The sequence below is a fragment of the Grampus griseus genome (assembly GCF_964374135.1).
Source record: "Grampus griseus genome assembly, chromosome: 7".
Lineage (NCBI taxonomy): Eukaryota > Metazoa > Chordata > Mammalia > Artiodactyla > Delphinidae > Grampus > Grampus griseus.
Genome location: NC_139001.1, coordinates 26,865,595 through 26,887,435, shown reverse-complemented (window position 1 = coordinate 26,887,435; position 21,841 = coordinate 26,865,595). Strand labels below are relative to the sequence as shown.

General features: G+C 37.1%; 1 protein-coding gene across 5 annotated transcripts in view; it reads left to right on the top strand.

The window, feature by feature from the left end:
- UNC80 (unc-80 homolog, NALCN channel complex subunit) overlaps positions 1 to 21,841 on the top strand; it is a gene marked incomplete at both ends in the record, with an annotated part of 239,244 nt that overhangs the window by 95,800 nt on the left and 121,603 nt on the right. For 4 of the 5 annotated variants that reach the window (XM_082658570.1, XM_082658568.1, XM_082658567.1 and 1 more), the window contains 2 exons: positions 9,902 to 10,114; positions 13,489 to 13,624. In XM_082658570.1, coding sequence (XP_082514696.1) covers positions 9,902 to 10,114; positions 13,489 to 13,624 — 349 coding nt within the window. Of the gene's footprint in view, positions 1 to 9,901; positions 10,115 to 13,488; positions 13,661 to 21,841 lie in introns of all 5 variants that reach the window. The other variant, XM_082658566.1, reaches the window with a different exon arrangement.

The window sequence follows — 21,841 nt, the reverse complement described above, 5'->3', positions numbered from 1 at the left end:
AACCACTGCGCCACCAGGGAAGCCCGAATTCATTGTATTATTATTTTACCTTGTTAGTTGATTGCTTAGCTCATACTTTTATTTTTTCTTTTCAAAAACTGAGCATTTAGCTATTCATTTCCCTCTAAGTACTCTTTCAATTATGTCATAAATTTTGATAAGTAGTATTTAGGTTACAATTTATTTTTAAGTCCTTTTTAATTTATTTAATGGTTTCCTTTTCCATGGGTTATGTATATATGTATGAGTGTGTGTGTTTCAGTTTTATAAATTTCAGAGTTTTGTTAGGTATCCATTTGTTATTGATTTCTAACTTCATTTTCAGGTACTGATTCTTTGGAATTAATTTAAACTTGCTTCATGAACTAGAGCATTATTAATTTTTGTAAATGTTCTATGTGTAGTTGAAAAGAATGTGCATTCTCCAGTTGTTGGGCACAACATAGAGGCTTTTCTTTCCTTTTTCTTTTAATTGAAGTATAGTTGACATACAATATTATATTAATTTCAGGTGTACAACACAGTGATTTGGCATTTATATACATTATGAATTGATCACGGTAAGTCTAGTAACTATCTGTCAACTTTGTCATACAAAGTTATTATAATATTATTGACTGTATTCCCTATACTGTATATTATATCCCAGTGACTTATTTATTTTATAACTGGAAGTATGAAACTTTTAATGCCCTTCACCTATTTTACCCAAACCCTGTTCCCCCCTCAACCTCCCATCCCCACCTCTGGCAACCACTAGCTTATTCTCTGTATCTGTGAGTCTATTTTGCTTTGTTTGTTCATTTTTTTGTTTTTTAGATTCCACATATCAGTAAAATCATACAGATTTTTCCGTCTAACTTATTTCACTTAGCATAATACCCTCTACCTCCATCAGGGTGCAGTGTTTTATATTCAAGTCTTCTATATTCTTATTTTTACCCCTCACTACTTGATCTGTCAAACACTAAGTTGTGTTAAAATCTCCTCTATGATGACAAACTTGTCCATTTATTTTGTAGTTCCAGCAATTTCTGTTTTATTGATTTAGAGGCAGATCGTTTAGAAGTATGACAAGTATCTGGTGCTATGAACCTTTTATCACTATCTAGTGACCCAGTTTATTTCTAGCATATATAAGATATATTTTTCTTTGATAATAATGCAGCTGAAACAGTTTTATTAGCATTGGTCTGGTCTTTTTGCCAGTCCTTTCCTTTCAACTTTTCTACATCTTTGTGTTTTAGATATGTGTCTTGCAAAAAGCAAGTATTTGAATTTTTATAACATTTTAGTGACCTTTTTTTCCCTAGAAAATTTAGTACATTTGCACAGATTATGATTACTTATATAGATTCGCTTCTGTCTTCTTCTGCCTACTTACCACATTTTTCATCATTTCATTGTATATGTTTCATTATTTCATTTTTTCATTATTTCATTTTTCATTATTTCATTGTATATTCATTATTTCATGCCTTCTTTCAAATAGTGTTGAATTTTGTTTTATTTCTCTTGCTTTGGTTTGGTTTAGCTTTGTTTTATTCATTTTTCTTTATCAGCTTTAAAATTATTCTATTTATATTTTTTAAAATTGCATGCATATTTAACTCAACAAAGTCTAAATTTAATGAATATCTTTACTCTTCTTTCAAACAGTAAAAGACTATAGAGGGTTTTAACCCCAATTATTGTTCAAGAGTTAGTTCTCTCTTATTTTTGTTTTAACATTGATAAAGTAGACATTATTTTTATTGACTGTTAGGAAAATGATTTTTAAATTTGCCCAAAAGCTTAGCATAGTCTTTGCTCACCAGTTTTCCTTGCATCTCAGACATTCCTTTCTAAGATCTATATCCTCCTGAAGGAAAGCTTTCAGACACTTCTTTGGTGATGATCAACTGGCAGTAGCTCTCTCAGCTACAGTTTAATTGAAAATGTCTTTATTTTGGTTTTATTCTTGAAAGATACTTTTGATAGAATTAGAATCATAGGCTAACATTTTCTTTCTGTACTTCAAAGATATTATCCCCTTCTCTTCTGGCTTAATTGACATTCTTTTATAGGTAATGTGTCTCCCCCAATTCCTTCTCCCAGTTGCTTTTATTGTTGATCTTCTCTTTATTATTGATCTTTTGCACTTTCACTAAAAAGTTTCTAGCCTGTATTTCATATTTCATTAAGTCTGTGAATCATGTAATTGGCATATTATGTCTATTCTGGAAATTTTCCAACTGTTATTTCTTCAAAGATTGTGTCTTTCACATTTTCTCTAATTTTTCCTTCTATAAACTGAAAAGATGCATGATAGAGCTTCTCAGTTTATCCTCTGTTTTTGACAACTTCTTTCATATTTTTCATTTCTTCATCTCTTTCTATGCTGTATTCTGCCTAATTCTCTTCCATTTCACTTTTTCTTTTTTCAGCTGTGTCTAATTTCATGGTTCTTAACCAGGGGTAACTTTGCCCACCAGGGGGCATTTGGCAATGTTTGGAGGAATTTTTGGTTGTCATGACTTGGGAATTGCTATTTGCATATAGCTGGTAGTTAATAAAGATTCTGATAAACATCTCATAATACATAGTGCACACTTCACAAAAAAGAATTATCTGGCCAAAATGGCCAATAATGCTGAAGGTGAAAAAAACTGATCTAATTTTTGTTTGAATCTGTCCATTGAGTTTTAAATTTCAAGTACTACATTTTTTTATTTGTAAAAGTCCTATTTCTTGTTTTAAAACTACATGGTCAACTTTGATAACCTAATTCCTTCTACTTTCAGTACCCACATTAATCTGTAGATGTGTTTGATACATTATGATTCCTATAGCCACAGTCTTTGTAAAGGGTCTGATTCTACACTTTGCTGTTTCTTCCTACTCTGACTCATGGTGAATTTTTTAAAACATGTTTTTAATAAGCTTAACTCCTTGAAACTTTATCTGTGCTGATTCTTTAAGACCTGTGTTAGAAGCAGTGTTATTCAGTGGACCAGCAGTTTTAGCAATATCTGTGAGTATGTTAGAAATGCAGATTTTCAGGCCCTGCAACATCTGCATCAGAATCTCTGAGGGTGGGCCCAAAGAATCTATTTTAACCGTATTCTCTTATGCATACTCAAGTGACTCTTATGCATACTCAAGTTTGAAGCTTTGAGAAGCACTAATTTAAAGTATTCCTCCAGAGAGGCTTTCCATTTCTTTTCCTCAGGCACCTCAAAACATCACCAACCTAAGATCATTTTTTTTTAAACATCTTTATTGGGGGTATAATTGCTTTACAATGGTGTGTTAGTTTCTGCTTTATAACAAAGTGAATCAGTTATACATATACATATGTTCCCATATCTCTTCCCTCTTGCATCTCCCTCCCTCCCACCCTCCCTATCCCACCCCTCCAGGCGGTCACAAAGCACCGAGCCAATATCCCTGTGCCATGCGGCTGCTTCCCACTAGCTATCTACCTTACGTTTGTTAGTGTGTATATGTCCATGACTCTCTGTCGTCCTGTCACAGCTCACCCTTACCCCTCCCCATATCCTCAAGTCCGTTCTCCAGTAGGTCTGTGTCTTTATTCCTGTCTTACCCCTAGGTTCTTCATGACATTTTTTTTCCTCTTAAATTCCATATATATGTGTTAGCATACGGTATTTGTCTTTTTCTTTCTGACTTACTTCACTCTGTATGACAGACTCTAGGTCTATCCACCTCATTACAAATAGCTCAATTTCGTTTCTTTTTATGGCTGAGTAATATTCCATTGTATATATGTGCCACATCTTCTTTATCCATTCATCCGATGATGGGCACTTAGGTTGTTTCCATCTCCGGGCTATTGTAAATAGAGCTGCAATGAACATTTTGGTACATGACTCTTTTTGAATTTTGGTTTTCTCAGGGTAATATGCCCAGTAGTGGGATTGCTGGGTCATATGGTAGTTCTATTTGTAGTTTTTTAAGGAACCTCCATACTGTTCTCCATAGTGGCTGAACCAATTCACATTTCCACCAGCAGTGCAAGAGTGTTCCCTTTTCTCCACACCCTCTCCAGCATTTATTGTTTCTAGATTTTTTGATGATGGCCATTCTGAATGGTGTGAGATGATATCTCATTGTAGTTTTGATTTGCATTTCTCTAATGATTAATGATGTTGAGCATTCTTTCATGTGTTTGTTGGCAGTCTGTATATCTTCTTTGGAGAAATGTCTATTTACATCTTCTGCCCATTTTTGGATTGGGTTGTTTGTTTTTATGATGTTGAGCTGCATGAGCTGCTTGTAAATTTTGGAGATTAATCCTTTGTCAGTTGCTTCATTTGAAAATATTTTCTCCCATTCTGAGGGTTGTCTTTTCGTCTTGTTTATGGTTTCCTTTGCTGTGCAAAAGCTTTGAAGTTGCATTAGGTCCCATTTGTTTATTTTTGTTTTTATTTCCGTTACTCTAGGAGGTGGGTCAGAAAGGATTTTGCTGTGATTTATGTCATAGAGTGTTCTGCCTATGTTTTCCTCTAAGAGTTTGATAGTTTCTGGCCTTACATTTAGGTCTTTAATCCATTTTGAGCTTATTTTTGTGTATGGTGTTAGGGAGTGATCTAATCTCATACTTTTACATGTATAAGATCATTTTTTAACTACTTTTTGGGTGCAAGGAGCATGAAAGTAGTGCCCGTTCTAGTCCAAACTTATATGAAAATGTGGAATTTTGATTAGAACTTCTCATTTAAGACTTTTTCTTTTTTTCCTTTTCTACCCAGAGCCAAGACTAGTCATGCAAGCTTATTTCTGTGGGGTAGATCATTTTATTTTTCATGTAGTAAAAGTGACATGCACGTGGGATATTGGCTTTATATAGGAGTGTATGGCCTGATCTCACACTCCACTTTGGACCCAGACATTTAATTTGTGGCCCATTGAAAACCCATACTCTGGTCTTGCCATAGTCAGTAGAAACCCTTGGGGCATATATTCCTACACTAGTTCACACCTTTCTCCCTACCTTCACCCCAGAATTGTACTTTCTTGTAATTTCTGCTCTCCAATGGTCTATCATCTCATGTTAGAAACAAAAGCAAAAACAAAGTGAAAAAAATTGGGGTATTTTATCTAGCATTTTTAGGGGTCTAAACCAAAAGATATTTGTCTTCACACCTAATCTATCATATTGTCAGAAACAGGAGTCCTCATTTGGTTTTTAAAACACTTACCCAAGATATTAGCATGATCTGAGTAAGTGTTAAAATGACTACCCCACCAGACTGTGTACTAAACAATAACGCCTGCCTCTAGCCTGACATCTGAATCATTTCTGTTGCCCTCAGCTACTGCAGAAAGGGGCAGGGACAGAGACAGCCTGTCAGTTGCTTAATGATCTCAGTCAGGCAGAGAATTCAGTACAAGCTAAGTAATAAATACTGAGTCACAAGCACATGCCCTCTAGCAAATGAGGTTCCAGTGTACACGAAGAACCACAATAACTGCTTATTCCCAGTGTTTTTAAATAAATAGGTATCTTGCACCAGCAAGAGCTTTATATTTTATTGTAAGGCAATACAAATAGTATGTAATTCCCCAGGGACCACCATAAAATATTCACTTTTTAAAACCAGTTAGTTCCTGTCCTGTGTTACGAGTTTTCAGGATCAGTCAGTGTTTCTTCTCACATAATAAGTTTAGATACAGTCCTTCAGGGAAAGGAATGTATTGCAGTTATAACCTTCAATTAACCATCATATCTTGGTAACAATATTTTCTAGGTCCCCAGGCAAAATAAAGCACAGCTGTTTGAATTAGTATTCTAGTTCTCTTCTTTACTTTCATAAAGGAAACATTCAATATACATAACGATCTTATAAAACGCAGGAAAATGCCAAAGGAAGTCAAGGAAAATTAGCTTGATGCTTGAAGTTTTCTAGCTGTAGAATGTTAGAGAAATCCATGCTGCATAATGCATGACATTTTCTAATTTTAACTAGACAGCTCTGTAGCCATTGCAGAGAATACCTTATATAAAACTGAACCATATGAAATTGACGATATTCTACTATTTTTGACCTTCAAACTTAGAAATTCCATAAGGTTCAACCTAACATTTTATCTTCCTAGTTAAAATTGATTCTTGCTTGTCTGGGAACTATGAAGTTATGACATAATGGAATTGAAGCCACTCTGTGGTGTTATGGAACATAAAAAGGTGATCTGGCAGACATATTAATAAAAAAGAATTTAAATATGCCTACTTTTCATTTAGGACCACCAGCAAAATTGGTATACCAATGGTATCAAATTTTGTTTAGATGTTCACTTTTAACTATGCCTCTGACACTCTGTGGTTCTTTTCATGCATGCAGCATTCTTCTGATTCATTTTTCTCCATTTGTGCTGTCTTTCTCTGTGATGTGAATTCATCCCTATCCATTCTGTCATGCCTCCATTTTTCGCTGCTTCTTCAGATTGCACTGAGCCTTAAGAGGTAAGCTCCATCAAAAGAGGGAAAATTGAATTTCCTTTAAGTCCAGGAAGAATCCTTTGTCTAAGGTATTCTATAACCCTGCTCCTAAAATCAATACTTTCTAACTTACACTTTGAAAGGAACTTATAAGGAAAATAATTCCCCATAGCCACACCCACACTAGACTGCCTTGAATACTCTTCCACACACACTGTGAAGTTGATACTTGTTGCTAAGTATCTTCTACTAGGATTCATAGTTGAGTACTTAGCTTTGTACCGCAGCAGTATCCTCTGTTTTCTGTACAGCAACATACACACTACAATATCCCAGAAATTGGTAGTACTCAGTGCCATCCCAAGTGTGCTTGCACCTACCAGGTTTATGAGGCTTATAATAAGAAGGCAATATTTAAGTCACGCTATGTCATCATCCCTTAATTCGAGCAGTGACATTTCCAAAAGTTACTGGGTTTGATCCAACTTACATGGATCAAATGTATCAGATAATAACCAACCCTCCCTTTAATGTTGTGCTGTATGGTTAATTAATGGGAGTTATTTTGATAATGATCTCAATTCTATTTCCCAACTTAGATTAGGATTTCTTAGGGCCGATAACTGATGATGTCTGGGTTTTATCATAAGAAGCTTTTCAGAGCAGAGAATTAAAATTTCTTTTCATTCAAAACGCCTTGAGCTTCCTAACCAAATAAAAACATATTTTCTAAAGGAGGCAAGCCAATCGACATAGGAAACCTTACATAGCACAATTTGGGTTTTTTATTCATCTTCCGTTAGTCCTCTCAGTGCCATCTAATAGTTAAGAGCAATTAAAAGAAAAAAAAACCCCACCTCTGCCCCATACATTTGAGTTAGGTTAAGTTCTACCCTTGTTCATCATGAAGGAGCCAGGGTTCATAACATAATGCTATTCCAGCAGTGTTGTTTCTGTCTTCCCAAAATAAAGCAATGAATCCCATTGTTTTTTATTGGAAATGTGTCAAAATGTGACAGGCTAAAAATAAATTTGCATCACTCGCCTTGCCCTCCAGACTGGCATTCGTTTTTAGAGATGGATGTTCCAGCCTTTTCCAGATGCAGATTAGCATATCTGAGATGTTTAGTAAAATGAATATTTAATACAAGAAGAGAGTATAGATATTTAGTCGATATATTATGGCACCACAGTAATGATAGGTTTGATACAGAAAGTCATCTGACCCTTTGCAATCTGAAGGCTTTCTGTCCCTGTGACCTGCTGCCAAGTCTTGGCACCGACGCAGTTGATGATAGTTTCTCATCATCAGTGTCCATCTTTTATTAATGATAGAGTCTCACCATTGTGTTTATCTTGTATTTTGCTTTTTCACATAGATTAACTTTGTCATGGCAATACAACATATGCTTTGTAAAATTAAGTCCCAACATAAATAAATTTCTTATTAGAATTCTTGATGGTTTCATTTAAGTTTTAGACAATGAGAAAATGCTTAATGGGCTAACTTACTTGAATCATCCAGGGTATTTGAGATAGTGTGGTACTCCACAGTATGAAGTAGCCAACTCTGCCTGAAGAACGAAGGGATTAAGGAAGGCTTCTTGGAGGAGGTAACTAAACTGAAGCTTAAAGTGGGAATTTGCCACATGGAAAAGGGGCTTAAAGGCTCTGCAAGTCATGGAAACAACACATGGAAACGTATGAGATGTCATATCTGGGAGACTAACCAGTTTGACATAATTGGACCACAGAGCACTTGAGATGGGGATAGAGAGGTGAACCAAATAACGAATGTCAGTTATCTTTATTCATTGATGACTGAGGTAGATTGAACCTATAATATATTTTAAAAGGGAAAATGATGTGATTATACATTTGTGTTTTAGTAAATAACATTATATGACATTATTGTCTCTTTTGTTTTAATTTTTTGGCTGTGCCGCACGGCCTGTGGGATCTTAGTTTGCAACCAGGGATCGAACCTGCACCCACTACATTGGGAGCGCGGAGCCTTAACTACTGGACCGCCAGGGAAGTCCCAATTGTCCCATTTGTAAACAGTGACTTTCTACATGCATTCTAGAAATCATCTTTTCCCAAGGCTTATATGAGTATAAATTAAGACAATGTAGATACCAAAGAGGAACTAGTACAGATCTGGGCATGAGAGAGACCTGAGATTGAATCCTGTGTCGATTTCTTCCCAGCTATATAATAGTGGAAAAATTATATCTCATTTTAAAAAAATATTAAAATGAAGATATTGTTTCACAGGGTTGTTATGATAATTACAATTTATAAAAACTTATTGGCACATATTGATATTCTCTGTATATTAGCCCCTATTTTAACGTTATGGATCGATGGACTGTTAAGAATGCTATTGCTTGAATGATGAAAACGGTTTCCATTTGAAAATGTGCTTACTAAGCAACCTATGGTTATTAGGTAACTGAGGTGATAGCTAATATTGTGATGTATATTTTTTTAACTGGCACGAATGAATTTTTGATGTATGTACTTTTTGTGACCTATTGACCTATGGGAAACTTCACACTCCTTCCCTTATTATTATCTTTTTTTTTTTTTTTTGGCTTATAAAGAATTCGGTAGATATCTCACTCTTACCAGTTTCTGGGTATCAACTAAAAGCTGTTTCTTTTCTTTTTTCAAGTATGTCTTGACAAGATGGAGCCATATTTTTATTTTCCTGAACAAATGCTCTATTTTTCATTTATCAATTAAGCAGTTTCCTCTTTGTCAAACATTTTCAATTGAAACCATGCCTATTTGAGCAGAATTTGGTCTGTTTATGAAAAACTGGGGAAAGAGACTAACTCAATCTAATTTATTTATTTATTTGTTTGTTTGTCTGTTTTCCATTTCAGGCCCCATTTTATTCTCTGTTTTCTCTCACAGCTCAGCCTAATGTAGTAAGCTCTTCCTTTTCTTACTAGCCAAAACGAGGGAGCAGCTGCACTTGCTTGGAGCTTGTGGATGGTCCTACATAACAAAATCCCTACTGACACCCTTGGTTAACATACGACTAGTTCTAGAAATTGAATACGTGTTTGCATCATGTTAATTTTAGGTTTAAAAAAAGCATCATATTTAAAACTTTCTGATTAAAAATTATTTCACACTTAAATCCCAGCTGTCTCTGAAATATGCAAAGAGTCATGAAATTACTGGATATTCTCCAAAAGGAGAAAACTAAACTCAGAAACCTACTTAAAATGTCTAATTTTTCAATACCCAAATTTGCCTTCATGGATTCATTTCCCAGATTTCCCACTACTATTGTAACCATGCTAACACTACCCTGGGAAATATGGCTAAACTAAGTCAAAATACGGAGACGAAAATAAACTAAGAGTACATAGTCATTCAATTTAAGTTCAACTTCATTGTTTGTTAATCCTACATTACTCTTTCCTTAACAACCCTACTCAGGAAGCGCCTGTAGTAGCCAGAGCAGCGCTGTTCCTGGAATGTGCCCGTTTTGTTTACCGCTGCAACCGTGGCAACTGGCCAGAGTGGATGAAAGGGCATCATGTGAATATCACCAAGAAAGGCCTTTCCAGGGGACGGTCTCCCATTGTGGGCAACAAGCGGAACCAGAAGCTGCAGTGGAACGCTGCCAAGCTCTTCTACCAATGGGGAGACGTGAGCTTTTGATTTTCTTCTATAAAAATTAGGCTGAGTGAAGTGAAGAAGTTTTGTGTTTATGTTTCTTCATTTGTTTGGGAGACAGTTTACTGAGTATCCGTTATGTACCAGGCACTGAACAGAACATTTCAGGGGAAAATAAGTGTAATTCATTTAATCTTCCCAGTAAATCGACAAAGTTAGACATTATTATCTCTTCTGTCTCTTTTCCTGGTCCTCTGCCTCTTTCCTTCCTATAAATGTAAACATTCTCAGCATCTCTTATAATTTCTTCCTGTATATTCTGCACCAGGATTACATTTATTCCTGTATTTTCAACTGTTAGCTGTATGCCAGGGGCACACACTTCTCTATCCATAGCACTCTTTGGATCCGCGACCGGCATCACCAACTGTACTTTGGAGGCATTCACTCAATGTCCTGAAACTCAGTCTGACCAAAATAAAACCCTTCTCTCCATTTAAACACACCCCCATCTGCAACCCTTCTTGAATTTTCTATTCTTATTGATAGTACCACCATCATCTAAGATGACAGCCTTGAACATATTCCAAACCTTCTTTTCTTATTGATTCCACCTCTTCCATGTCACTGATGCCCTTTTAGGTCAGAACTTCATTACTTCTCATCTATATGACGAAAGTATTTTCCTATTTAGTCTCCTCCCACAATCTCCCCTCATCTGACCCATCCTACACACTGCCAGTAAAATCATCTCCCTTTGGCGTAGCTCATCTAAAAGCAGAACATTCGTACTTATCTTCCAGCCTCCAGACTTGCTCCCTCCAATTCATTCTTCAAACTGCTGTCAGAGTGATTAGGCTAAAATGCAAATCACATTATAGTGCTTCAGTGGCCCTCCTTTTCCCTTGGGATAAAACCCAAATTGCTTAGCCTGGCATTGCTGCTCTCGCCACAACCTTTGTTCAAATCACACCAAGATTATGGATGATCAAGGCAAATGAGCTAATGTATCTAAAGAACATTTATCTCAGTGCTCTGCATCTAAGAGGTGTTCAATAATAATGTTATTATATTAATTCTTGCAAGCAGGGTATATGATTTTTCTGTGCATTGTTAGGCAGCTATCACAGTGTTCCTCGAATGAGTGATAAGGTTCTCCCCCACTCAGAAAGTACCTTTCATCCTTCTTCAGAATGCAAAATGAAGTCCAGCTTCATGAACTGTAGGATCTAGTCACAATCTACCTTTCCAAGCCCTCAGGCACATTATTTCCTCTCACAGAATTGTGCTTCAACCAATTGGCTTATTTGTCAGTCTCTGAACATGTCAGTGCACTTCCCTGAATATGGATCTTTTGAAACTCTCCATCCGGAATATCCACTTTTCCCCTTCCCCATTAGCCTACACAGCAATTCTTCAGAATCTACGGGAATGAAACTTTGTATGATCCTCTGAGATGAATCTGATTTCTCCATATTCCAATAAATAAAGTGCTTTCAGTCTTTTACACAACTGCTTTTTTGGTATGTTATTACCACCCCAATAGACTGTAAGCTCCATGAAGTAAAGAGCAAGACACAGAGTCAGATACCCTATTTGACTCCAAGTTCAAGGCTGCTGAGCAACCTAGAGCAAGTCTTTCAACCTAACTTTCCTAAGTGCCAAACAATGATCCTTCTTTATGAAGGTTTATAATCTACTAGGGCACATTAAACAAAGATACTGATGTACTATAACAATTTATTCAACTTTATTTTTACTTAATACGTAACAAATTACCTCACCTAATAAATATTTGATGAATGAAAAAGGAATAAACATGTTCCCAAGGCACTTTTCTGGTCTTAGAAGAGACAGAGAGCTCTAAATTATTATTTAGGTATTTAGTATTATCCCAGACAAGTTCATTTTTTGAGCAACCTTTTAAGCTTTATGAACTGTGGGTTTAACTTAAATTGCTTGGTTTCAGCATCCTGGGAGGATCGATGTAGATTTTTTTTTCCCCTGTGAATCTCACTATTAAATCTGCTGGCTCCACTCCAGACTCATAATTCCACATCTCCTTCCTTAGAGAGGATTTCCAAAAGAGTAGCATCAGGACAAGACTTTTTGTTGAGGTGGTGGTTTTTGCTTTTATGTTTTGTTTTGTTTGCTTAAAACTTCTCAGGTTAGCAGCTAAAATTTTAGGATGCTGTGATATTTTTCTACACTGCTTTCTTTCTCCTTTTTGTGGTTTTTGTTACTCCCCACTTAATTCCAGAGTTTAAGCAGACCCCTTTGTTTTCAGATAGCCAAGACGTTCAAACAACTTGTGTTTTTATTTAGTGTTCTGGACATATCTTTGTCAGTTTCCAGTAGTGAATCTAATCTCTTGCATGCCCAGAATGTAGTAACTTTTCTAAATATTTGAAAAGGATAATATGGGAAGAAAAAAGAAAAGTAGCTGGAATTTTGTTCGTATTAATGCACAGAGTAACCAAACTGTCAAATTCTATGTTCAGTGTTCATTTTAGCTTTTTGACTCTCTTTCTTAAGCATGCATCTCCTCTTTTGTTGCATACAATTTGTCATTGGAATGTAAAAGGAATTAGATAGAGGTAGCATATTTTGTCTTTTCATTTGGAAAATTCCTTTTGGTAAATCAGACAATACTACATGATGATTCAGAAGAACAGATAGTAAGTACTGGTTTTATGAATACCTTGTAAGAGCCAGTATTGCCCATGTGCTGACTTACTAAAAATCATATTTCTAATGTTGATGTTGGGTACACTATCAAAAGAATAATATTTCTTTCTCATTCATAGTGTATCATGGAGGGGGGGGTAACAAAGTCTATAAGAAAGTCATTGATTGCATATATGATGACAGATACAAATAAAATTGCAGTTCCAGAATTCATGCCAATCTCCAAGCTCATTAGCATGATAGTGCCTTTATCATAAAATAACATAATCAGAAACAGTCTGAAGAACTGTGACTTCTTAGTTTTTACTGCAGCAAAATCCTTCATTAGAAACAACTGCAAAACAAAACAAACAAAAAAACCTGGCAAACAACAACAACAAAATCAACCGCATACTCCCTTATGTGAAACCTATAAAATAGATGACCTTTGAGGAAATAGAAATATTTTCAGAAAATGTTTTGTATGAAAATAAAAAATGCCATTCCATTTCCTAAAAGTCTTTAGACACAGTGACCTTAGAGATAGCATCAGTGCCTTCCCTCTCTGGGTTCCCACATTGGGAAATGAAACATGGTGGTAACAACACTGTGGCAGACAGAGGAGGCTTATGCTGAAAATCATTCCCATTGATCGGTTGCTGGTGACCTCTGTCATGTGAGAGCCTATTTTACAGTCTGACGTATCTCATGCTGTTTCATTCTTCTTCTCTTCATGGTAGGCAATTGGCGTCCGGTTGAATGAGCTGTGCCATGGGGAAAGTGAGAGCCCAGCCAACCTGCTGGGTCTCATTTATGATGAGGAGACCAAGAGGAGACTGAGAAAGGAGGATGATGAGGAAGACTTTTTAGATGACAGTAAGGAGACTCCCTTTACTACAAGAACCCCTGCTTGTAAGAACCTCTGCTTTAGGAGCACGTAATATTTCTCTTTCCTCTTTCACATTCTTACCACCTTCCCATGTCTCCCACTGCACCTTCTCCCCTATTCCCTCTGCATGGATGTGAGCATGTGCATAAAGCCACACAACGAGAGAGCAGGAACCAGAAGGAGAAGACTGTAGACAGGGGCAAAGAGTTGGCAATATGGAAAACTCACTGCTTTGAAGTCTCTGACTCTTAATAGTGTAAATACGAAGATCAGTTTTAGGCCTACTTGAGAAAACATAGTTGTGCTGCCCCAGAAGAGGGCTGGTCAGGGTTTGTATTTTATTACTGCTCTTGGAGTTTTAAAAAAGGGTTAGACCTGAGGGAGACCTTCAAGATGGTGGAGGAGTAAGACGTAGAGATCACCTTCCTCCCCACAAATACATCAGAAATACATCTACATGTGGAGCAACTCCTGTAGAACACTTACTGAACGCTGGCAGAAGACCTCATACCTCCCAAAAGTCAAGAAACTCCCCACATACCTGGGTAGGGCAGAAGAAAAAAGAAAAAAGAGAGACAAAAGAATAGGGATGGGACCTGCCCCTCTGGGAGGGATCTGTGAAGGAGGAAAAGTTTCCACACACTAGGAAGCCCCTTCACTGGTGAAGGTAGGGGTGGGCGGGGGGGGAAAGCTTCAGACCCACAGAGGAGAGCGCAGCAACAGGGGTGCAGAGGGCAAAGCAGAGAGATTCCTCCACAGAGGATCAGTGCCGACCAGCACTCACCAGCCTGAGAGGTTTGTCTGCTCACCCGCTGGTACGGGTGGGAGCTGGAAGCTGAGGCTTGGGTTTTGGAGGCCAGATCCGAGGGAGAGGACTGGGGTTGGCTGTGTGAACACAGCCTGAAGGGGGCTAGTGCGCCACGGCTAGCCGGGAGGGAGTCTGGGAAAAAGTCTGGAACTGCCTAAGAAACAAGACACCATTGTTTTGGGGTGTGCGAGGAGAGGGGATTCAGAGCACCGCCTAAATGAGCTCCAGAGACGGGCATGAGCCATGGCTATCAGCGCGGACCCCAGAGACAGGCATGAAACACTAACGCTGCTGCTGCAGCCACCAAGAAGCCTGTGTGCAAGCATAGGTCACTATCCACATCTCCCCTCCTGGGAGCCTGTACAGCCCACCCCTGCCAGGGTCCTGTGATACAGGGACAACTTCTCTGGGAGAACATACGGTGTGCCTCAGGCTGTTGCAAGGTCATATCAGCCTCTGCCACTGCAGGCTCACCCTGCATTCCATACCCCTCCCTCCCCCTTGCCTGAGTGAGCCAGAGCCCCATAATCAGCTGGTACATTAACCCCATCCTGTCTGAGCGAAGAACAGTTGCCCTCAGGCGAGCTACATGCAGAGGCAGGGTCAAATCCAAAGCTGAACCCCAGGAGCTGTGTGAACAAAGAAGAGAAAGGGAAATTTCTCTGTGCAGCCTCAGGAGCAGTGAATTAAATCTCCACAATCAACTTGATGTATGCTGCAACTCTGAAATACCTGAATAAAGTTCAGGACATTGGTCCACAAGAGACTCCCGGCTCCACATAATATCAAACAGTGAAAGTTCTCCCAGAGATGTCCATCTAAATGCGAAGACTCAACTCCACTCAACAACCAGCAAGCTATGGTGCTGGACCCCATATGCCAAACAACTAGCAAGACAGGAACACAACCCCACCCATTAGCAGAGAGTCTGCCTTAAATCATAATAAGGTCTCAGACACCCCAAAACAAACCACTGGACACAGACCTGCCCACCAGAAAGACAAGATGCAGCCTCATCCAACAAAACAGAGGACCTAGCCCCTCCACCAGGAAGCCTACACAACACAGTGAAGCAACCTTAGGCAATGGGGGCAGACACCAAAAATAACGGGAAATATGAACCTGCAGCCTGTGAAAAGGAGACCCCAAACACAGTAAGTTAGGCAAAATGAGAAGACAGAGAAACACACAGCAGATGAAGGAGCAAGGTAAAAACACACCAGACCAAAAAAAAGAAGAGGAAATAGACAGTCTACCTGAAAAAGAATTCAGAGTAATGATAGTAAAGATGATCCAGAATCTTGGAAATAGAATGGAGAAAATACAAGAAACGTTTAACAAGGAACTAGAAGAGCTAAAGAGCAAACAAACAATGATGAACAACACAATAAATGAATTAAAAATTCTCTAGAAGGAATCAATAGCAGAATAACTGAAGCAGAAGAATGGATAAGTGAACTGGAAGATAAAATAGTGGAAATAACTACTGCAGAGCAGAATAAAGATAAAAGAATGAAAAGAATTGAGGAGAGTCTCAGAGACCTCTGGGACAACATTAAATGCAACAACATTCGAATTATAGAGGTCGCAGAAGAAGAGAAACAGAAAGGGACTGAGAAAATATTTGAAGAAATTATAGTTGAAAACTTCCACAATATGGGAAAGAAAATAGTCACTCAAGTCCAGGAAGTGCAGAGAGTCCCATACAGGATAAATCCAAGGAGAAACATGCCAAGACACATATTAATCAAACTATCAAAAGTTAAATACAAAGAAAACATTAAAAGCAGCAAGGGAAAAACAACAAAATACATACAAGGGAATCCCCATAAGGTTAACAGCTGATCTTTCAGCAGAAACTCTGCAAGCCAGAAGGGAGTGGCAGGACATATTTAATGTGATGAAAGGAAAAAACCTACAGCCAAGATTACTCTACCCAGCAAGGATCTCATTCAGTTACGACAGAGAAATTAAAACCTTTACAGACAAGAAAAGCTAAGAGAATGTAGCACCACCAAACCAGCTTTACAACAAATGCTAAAGGAACTTTTCTAGGCTGGAAACACAAGAGAAGGAAAAGACCTACAATAAGAATGCAAAATAATTAAGAAAATTGTAATAGGAACATACATATTGATAACTACCTTAAATGTGAATGGATTAAATTCTCCAACCAAAAGATTCAGACTGGCTGAATGGATACAAAAACAAGACCTGTATATATGCTGTCTACAAGAGACCCACTTCAGACCTAGGAACACGTACAGACTGAAAGTGAGGGGATGGAAAAAGGTATTCCATGCAACTGGAAATCAAAAGAAAGCTGGAGGAGCAATTCTCATATGAGACAAAATAGACTTTAAAATAAAGACTATTACAAAAGACAAAGGAGGACACTACATAATGATCAAGGGATCAATCCAAGAAGAAGATATTACAATTGTAAATACTTATGCACCCAAAATATGAGCACCTCAATACATAAGGCAAATGCTAACAGCCATCAAAAGGGGAAACTGACAGTAACATAATCATATTAGGGGACTTGAACACCCCATTTTCACCAATGGACGGATCATCCAAAATGAAAATAAGTAAGGAAAAACAAGCTTTAAATGATACATTAAACAAGATGGACTTAATTGATATTTATACGACATTCCATCCAAAAACAACAGAATACACTTTCTTCTCAAGTACTTATGGAACATTCTCCAGGATAGATCATATCTTGGATCACAAAGCAAGCCTTGGTAAATATAAGAAAACTGAAATCGTATCACATATCTTTTCCAACCACAACACTGTGAGACTAGATGTCAATTACAGGAAAAAATCTGTAATAAATACAAACACATGGAGGCTAAACAATACACTACTTAATAACGAAGAGATCACTGAAGAAATCAAAGAGGAAATCAAAAAATACGTAGAAGCAAATGACAATGAAAACACGATGACCCAAAGCCTATGGGACGCAGCAAAAGCAGTTCTAAGAGGGAGGTTTATAGTAATACAGTCCTACTTCAAGAAACAGAAAACATCTCAAATAAACAACCTAACCTTACACTTAAGCAATTAGAGAAAGAAGAGCAAAAAAACCCCAAAGTTAGAAGGAACAAAATCATAAAGATCAGATCAGAAATAAATGAAGGAAATGATAGCAAATATCAATAAAACTAAAAGCTGGTTCTTTGAGAAGATAAACAAAATTGATAAACCATTAGCCAGATTCATCAAGAAAAAAGGGAGAAGACTCAAATTCATACAGAATTAGAAATGAAAAAGGAGAAGTAACAACTGACACTGCAGAAATACAAAGGATCATGAGAGATTACTACAAGCAATGATATGCCAATAAAATGGACAACCTGGAAGAAATGGACAAATTCTTAGAAAAGCACAACCTTCTGAGATTGAACCAGGAAGAAATAGAAAATAAAAACAGACCAATCACAAGCACTGAAATTGAGACTATGATTAAAAATCTTCCAAGAAACAAAAGCCCAGGATCAGATGGCTTGTCAGGTGAATTCTGTCAAACATTTAGAGAAGAGATAACACCTATTCTTCTCAAACTCTTCCAAAATATAGCAAAGGGAGAAACACTCCCAAACTCATTCAATGAGGCCACCATCACCCTGATACCAAAACCAGACAAAGATGTCACAAAGAAATAAAACTACAGACCAATATCTCTGATGAACATAGATGCAAAAATCCTCAACAAAATACTAGCAAACAGAATCCAGAAGCACATTAAAACGATAATACACCATGATCAAGTGGGGTTTATCCCAGGAATGCAAGGATTCTTCAATATACTCAAATCAATTAGTGTGATAAACCATATTAACAACTTGAAGGAGAAAAACCAGATGATCATCTCAATAGATGCAGAAAAAGCTTTCAACAAAATTCAACACCCATTTATGATATAAACTCTCCAGAAAGTAGGCATAGAGGAAAGTTAACTCAATATAATAAAGGCCATAAATAACAAACCCACTGTCAACATCATTCTCAATGGTGAAAAACTGAAACAATTTCCTGTAAGATCAGGAACAAGACAAGGTTGTCCACTCTCACCACTATTATTCAACATCATTTTGGAAGTTTTAGCCACAGCAATCAGAGAAGAAGAAGAAATAAAAGGAATCCAAATCAGAAAAGAAGAAGTAAAGCTGTCACTGTTTGCAGATGACATGATACTATACATAGAGAATCCTAAAGATGCCAACAGAAAACTTCTAGAACTAATCAAGGAATTTGGTAAACTAGCAGCAAACAAAATTAATGCACAGAAATGTTTTGCATTCCTGTACACTAATGATGAAAAATCTGAAAGAGATATGAAGGAAACACTCCCATTTACCACTGAAACTAATAGAATAAAATATCTAAGAATAAACCTACCTAAGGAGACCAAAGACCTGTATGCAGAGAACTATAAGACACTGATGAAAGAAATTAAAGATGATACCAACAGATGGAGAGATATACCATGTTCTTGGATTGGAAGAATCAACATTTTGAAAATGATTATACTACCCAAAGCAATCTACAGATTCAAGGCAATCCCTGTCCAACTACCAATGGCATTCTTCACAGAGTTAGAACAAAAAATTTTACAATTCGTATGGAAACATGAAAGACCCCGAATAGCCAAAGCAACCTTGAGAAAGAAAAACGGAGTTAGAAGAATCAGGCTCCCCGACTTCAAATTATACCACAAAGCTACAGTAATCAAGACAGTATGGTACTGTCACAAAAACAGAAATATAGATCAATGGTACAGGATAGAATGCCTAGAGATAAACCCACGCATATTGTCATCTAATTTATGACAAGGGAGGCCAGAACATACTGTGGAGAAAGGACAGCCTCTTCAATAAGTGGTGCTGGGAAAACTGGACAGCTACATTTAAAAGAATGAAATTGGAATACTCCGTAACACCATACACAAAAGTAAACTCAAAATGGATGAAAGACCTAAATGTAAGGCCAGACACTATCAAACTCTTAGAGGAAAATTTAAGCAGAACACTCTATGACATAAATCACAGCAAGATCCTTTTTGACCCACCTCCTAGAGAAATGGAAATAAAAACAAAAATAAACAAATGGGACCTCATGAAACTTAAAAGCTTTTGCACAGCAAAGGAAACCATGAAGAAGATAAAAAGACAACCCTCATAATGGGAGAAAATATTTGCAAATGAAGCAACTGACAAAGGACTAATCTCCAAAATTTAGAAACAGCTCATGCAGCTCTATATCCAAAAAACAAACAACTGTATCCAAAAATGGGCAGAAGACCTAAACAGACATTTCTCCAAAGAAGATATACAGATTGCCAGCAAACACATGAAAGGATGCTCAACATCACTAATCATTAGAGAAAAGTAAACTAAAACTACAATGAGGTATCACCTTACACCAGTCAGAATGGCCTCATCAAAAAATCTATGGACAATAAATGCTGGAGAGGGTGTGGGGAAAAGGGAACCCTCTTACACTGTTGGTGGGAATGTAAATTGATACAACCAGTATAGAGAACAATATGGAGGTTCCTTAAAAAACTAAAAATAGAACTACCATAGGACCCAGCAATGCCACTACGGGGCATATATCCTGAGAAAACCGTAATTCCAAAAGAGTCATGTACGACAGTGTTCATTGCAGCTCTATTTACAATAACCAGGACATGGAAGCATCCTAAGTGTCCATCAACAGATGAATGGATAAAGAAGATGTGGCACATATATACAATGGAATATTACTCAGCCATAAAAAGAAACGAAATTGAGTTATTTGTAGTGAGGTGGATGGACCTGGAGTCTGTCATACAGAGTGAAGTAAGTCAGAAAGAGAAAAACAAATACCATATGTTAACACATATATATGGAATCTAAAAAAAAAAAAAATATTCTGAAGAACCTGGGGCAGGATAGGAATAAATACACAGACGTAGAGAATGGCCTTGAGGTCACGGGGTGGGAGAAGTGTAAACTGGTATGAAATGAGAGAGTGGCATGGACATATATACACTACCAAATGTTAAACAGATAGCTAGTGGGAAGCAGCCTCATGGCACAGGGAGATCAGCTCGGTGCTTTGTGACCACCTAGAGGTGTGGGATAGGGAGGGTGGGAGGCAGACACAAGAGGGAGGAGATATGGGGATATATGCATATGTATAGCTGATTTGCTTTGTTATAAAGCAGAAACTAACACACCATTGTAAAGCAATTATACTCCAATAAAGATGTTAAAATAAATAAATAAGTAAATAAATAAATGTTAAAAAGTGGTAGAGCAAATAAAATTAAATGTGAAAAGCTTCTCAAATCGCTAAAATATTTAATCAGAGTATATTATAATATTTAACATGAAATTAAAATATTAAGATTCAGATTATTAGAACTGTGAATGTTTGATGTATTGTACTTATTTATTAAAAGTGTAATTGAGTCCCATCATAGACGAATAGAGATGAAGAGATTCCTGAACCTCCTTCTCAGCACCATTTTGTGCATATGTGTGTTCTATACCATATAAGCTTGTGTGTATGTGTACCACTGCCTTTTATGGAATATCAAATGTCAGGACAGTTTTGGAATTAATATTGTTATCTGATGAAGACATTGAAGGCTCTACCTTTTGACCTTTCTTAGTGGTTTCAAGTTCAGACTCTCTGATGATGTCTTATGGATTGTCCTTAGTTAAGTGATGCCAAACCTTCATCCTTATAGGCATGAAATGTAAAAGGATGGCTAGAATATAACATTGGACAGAACTATATAATAATAACAGAAAACATATTGTCTTCTTTTCCACTTTCATACCAGTAATATTTTTTTTGCATTTTTTCATCATTTTGCTCTTCCTCAGCCCATATCAAATCAGAGAAATCTTCTTGACTTAGCTGTTGACAAAATACCAAATTCTGACATTAGTCTTTTAGCGTAATGATGGAAGTTGGCCCCAAAGATTCCCTCAAGTTCATAAGAGTCTAGGCTATCCTAGAATGACTCATAGTATTGGGTCTGATTTGTAAGAGGACTTGAAGATTATCCAGAAATCACAGAACCTAGTTTAAGCCTGCCAGGAGATATCCCCAAACTGCCCTGGATCTCCTAGGGGTCCTTCAGAACAGAGAAGAGCCAAAGCAACCTTAGATGGATGTATCTTCATAGGCCAAAATGATCTCAAATCTCCATGAGACCACATAAGTATCATTGGCCAATATGATATGCATGGTATATTAGTTTTTTGGTGAGGTTATTTATAAGTCAATACTCGTTCATTATAACAGAATATTTCAGATGATAGTTATGAGAGAGACTGGAGTAAAACCAAGCTCATCGTCTATAAGACTGACCAGAAGAATCTAA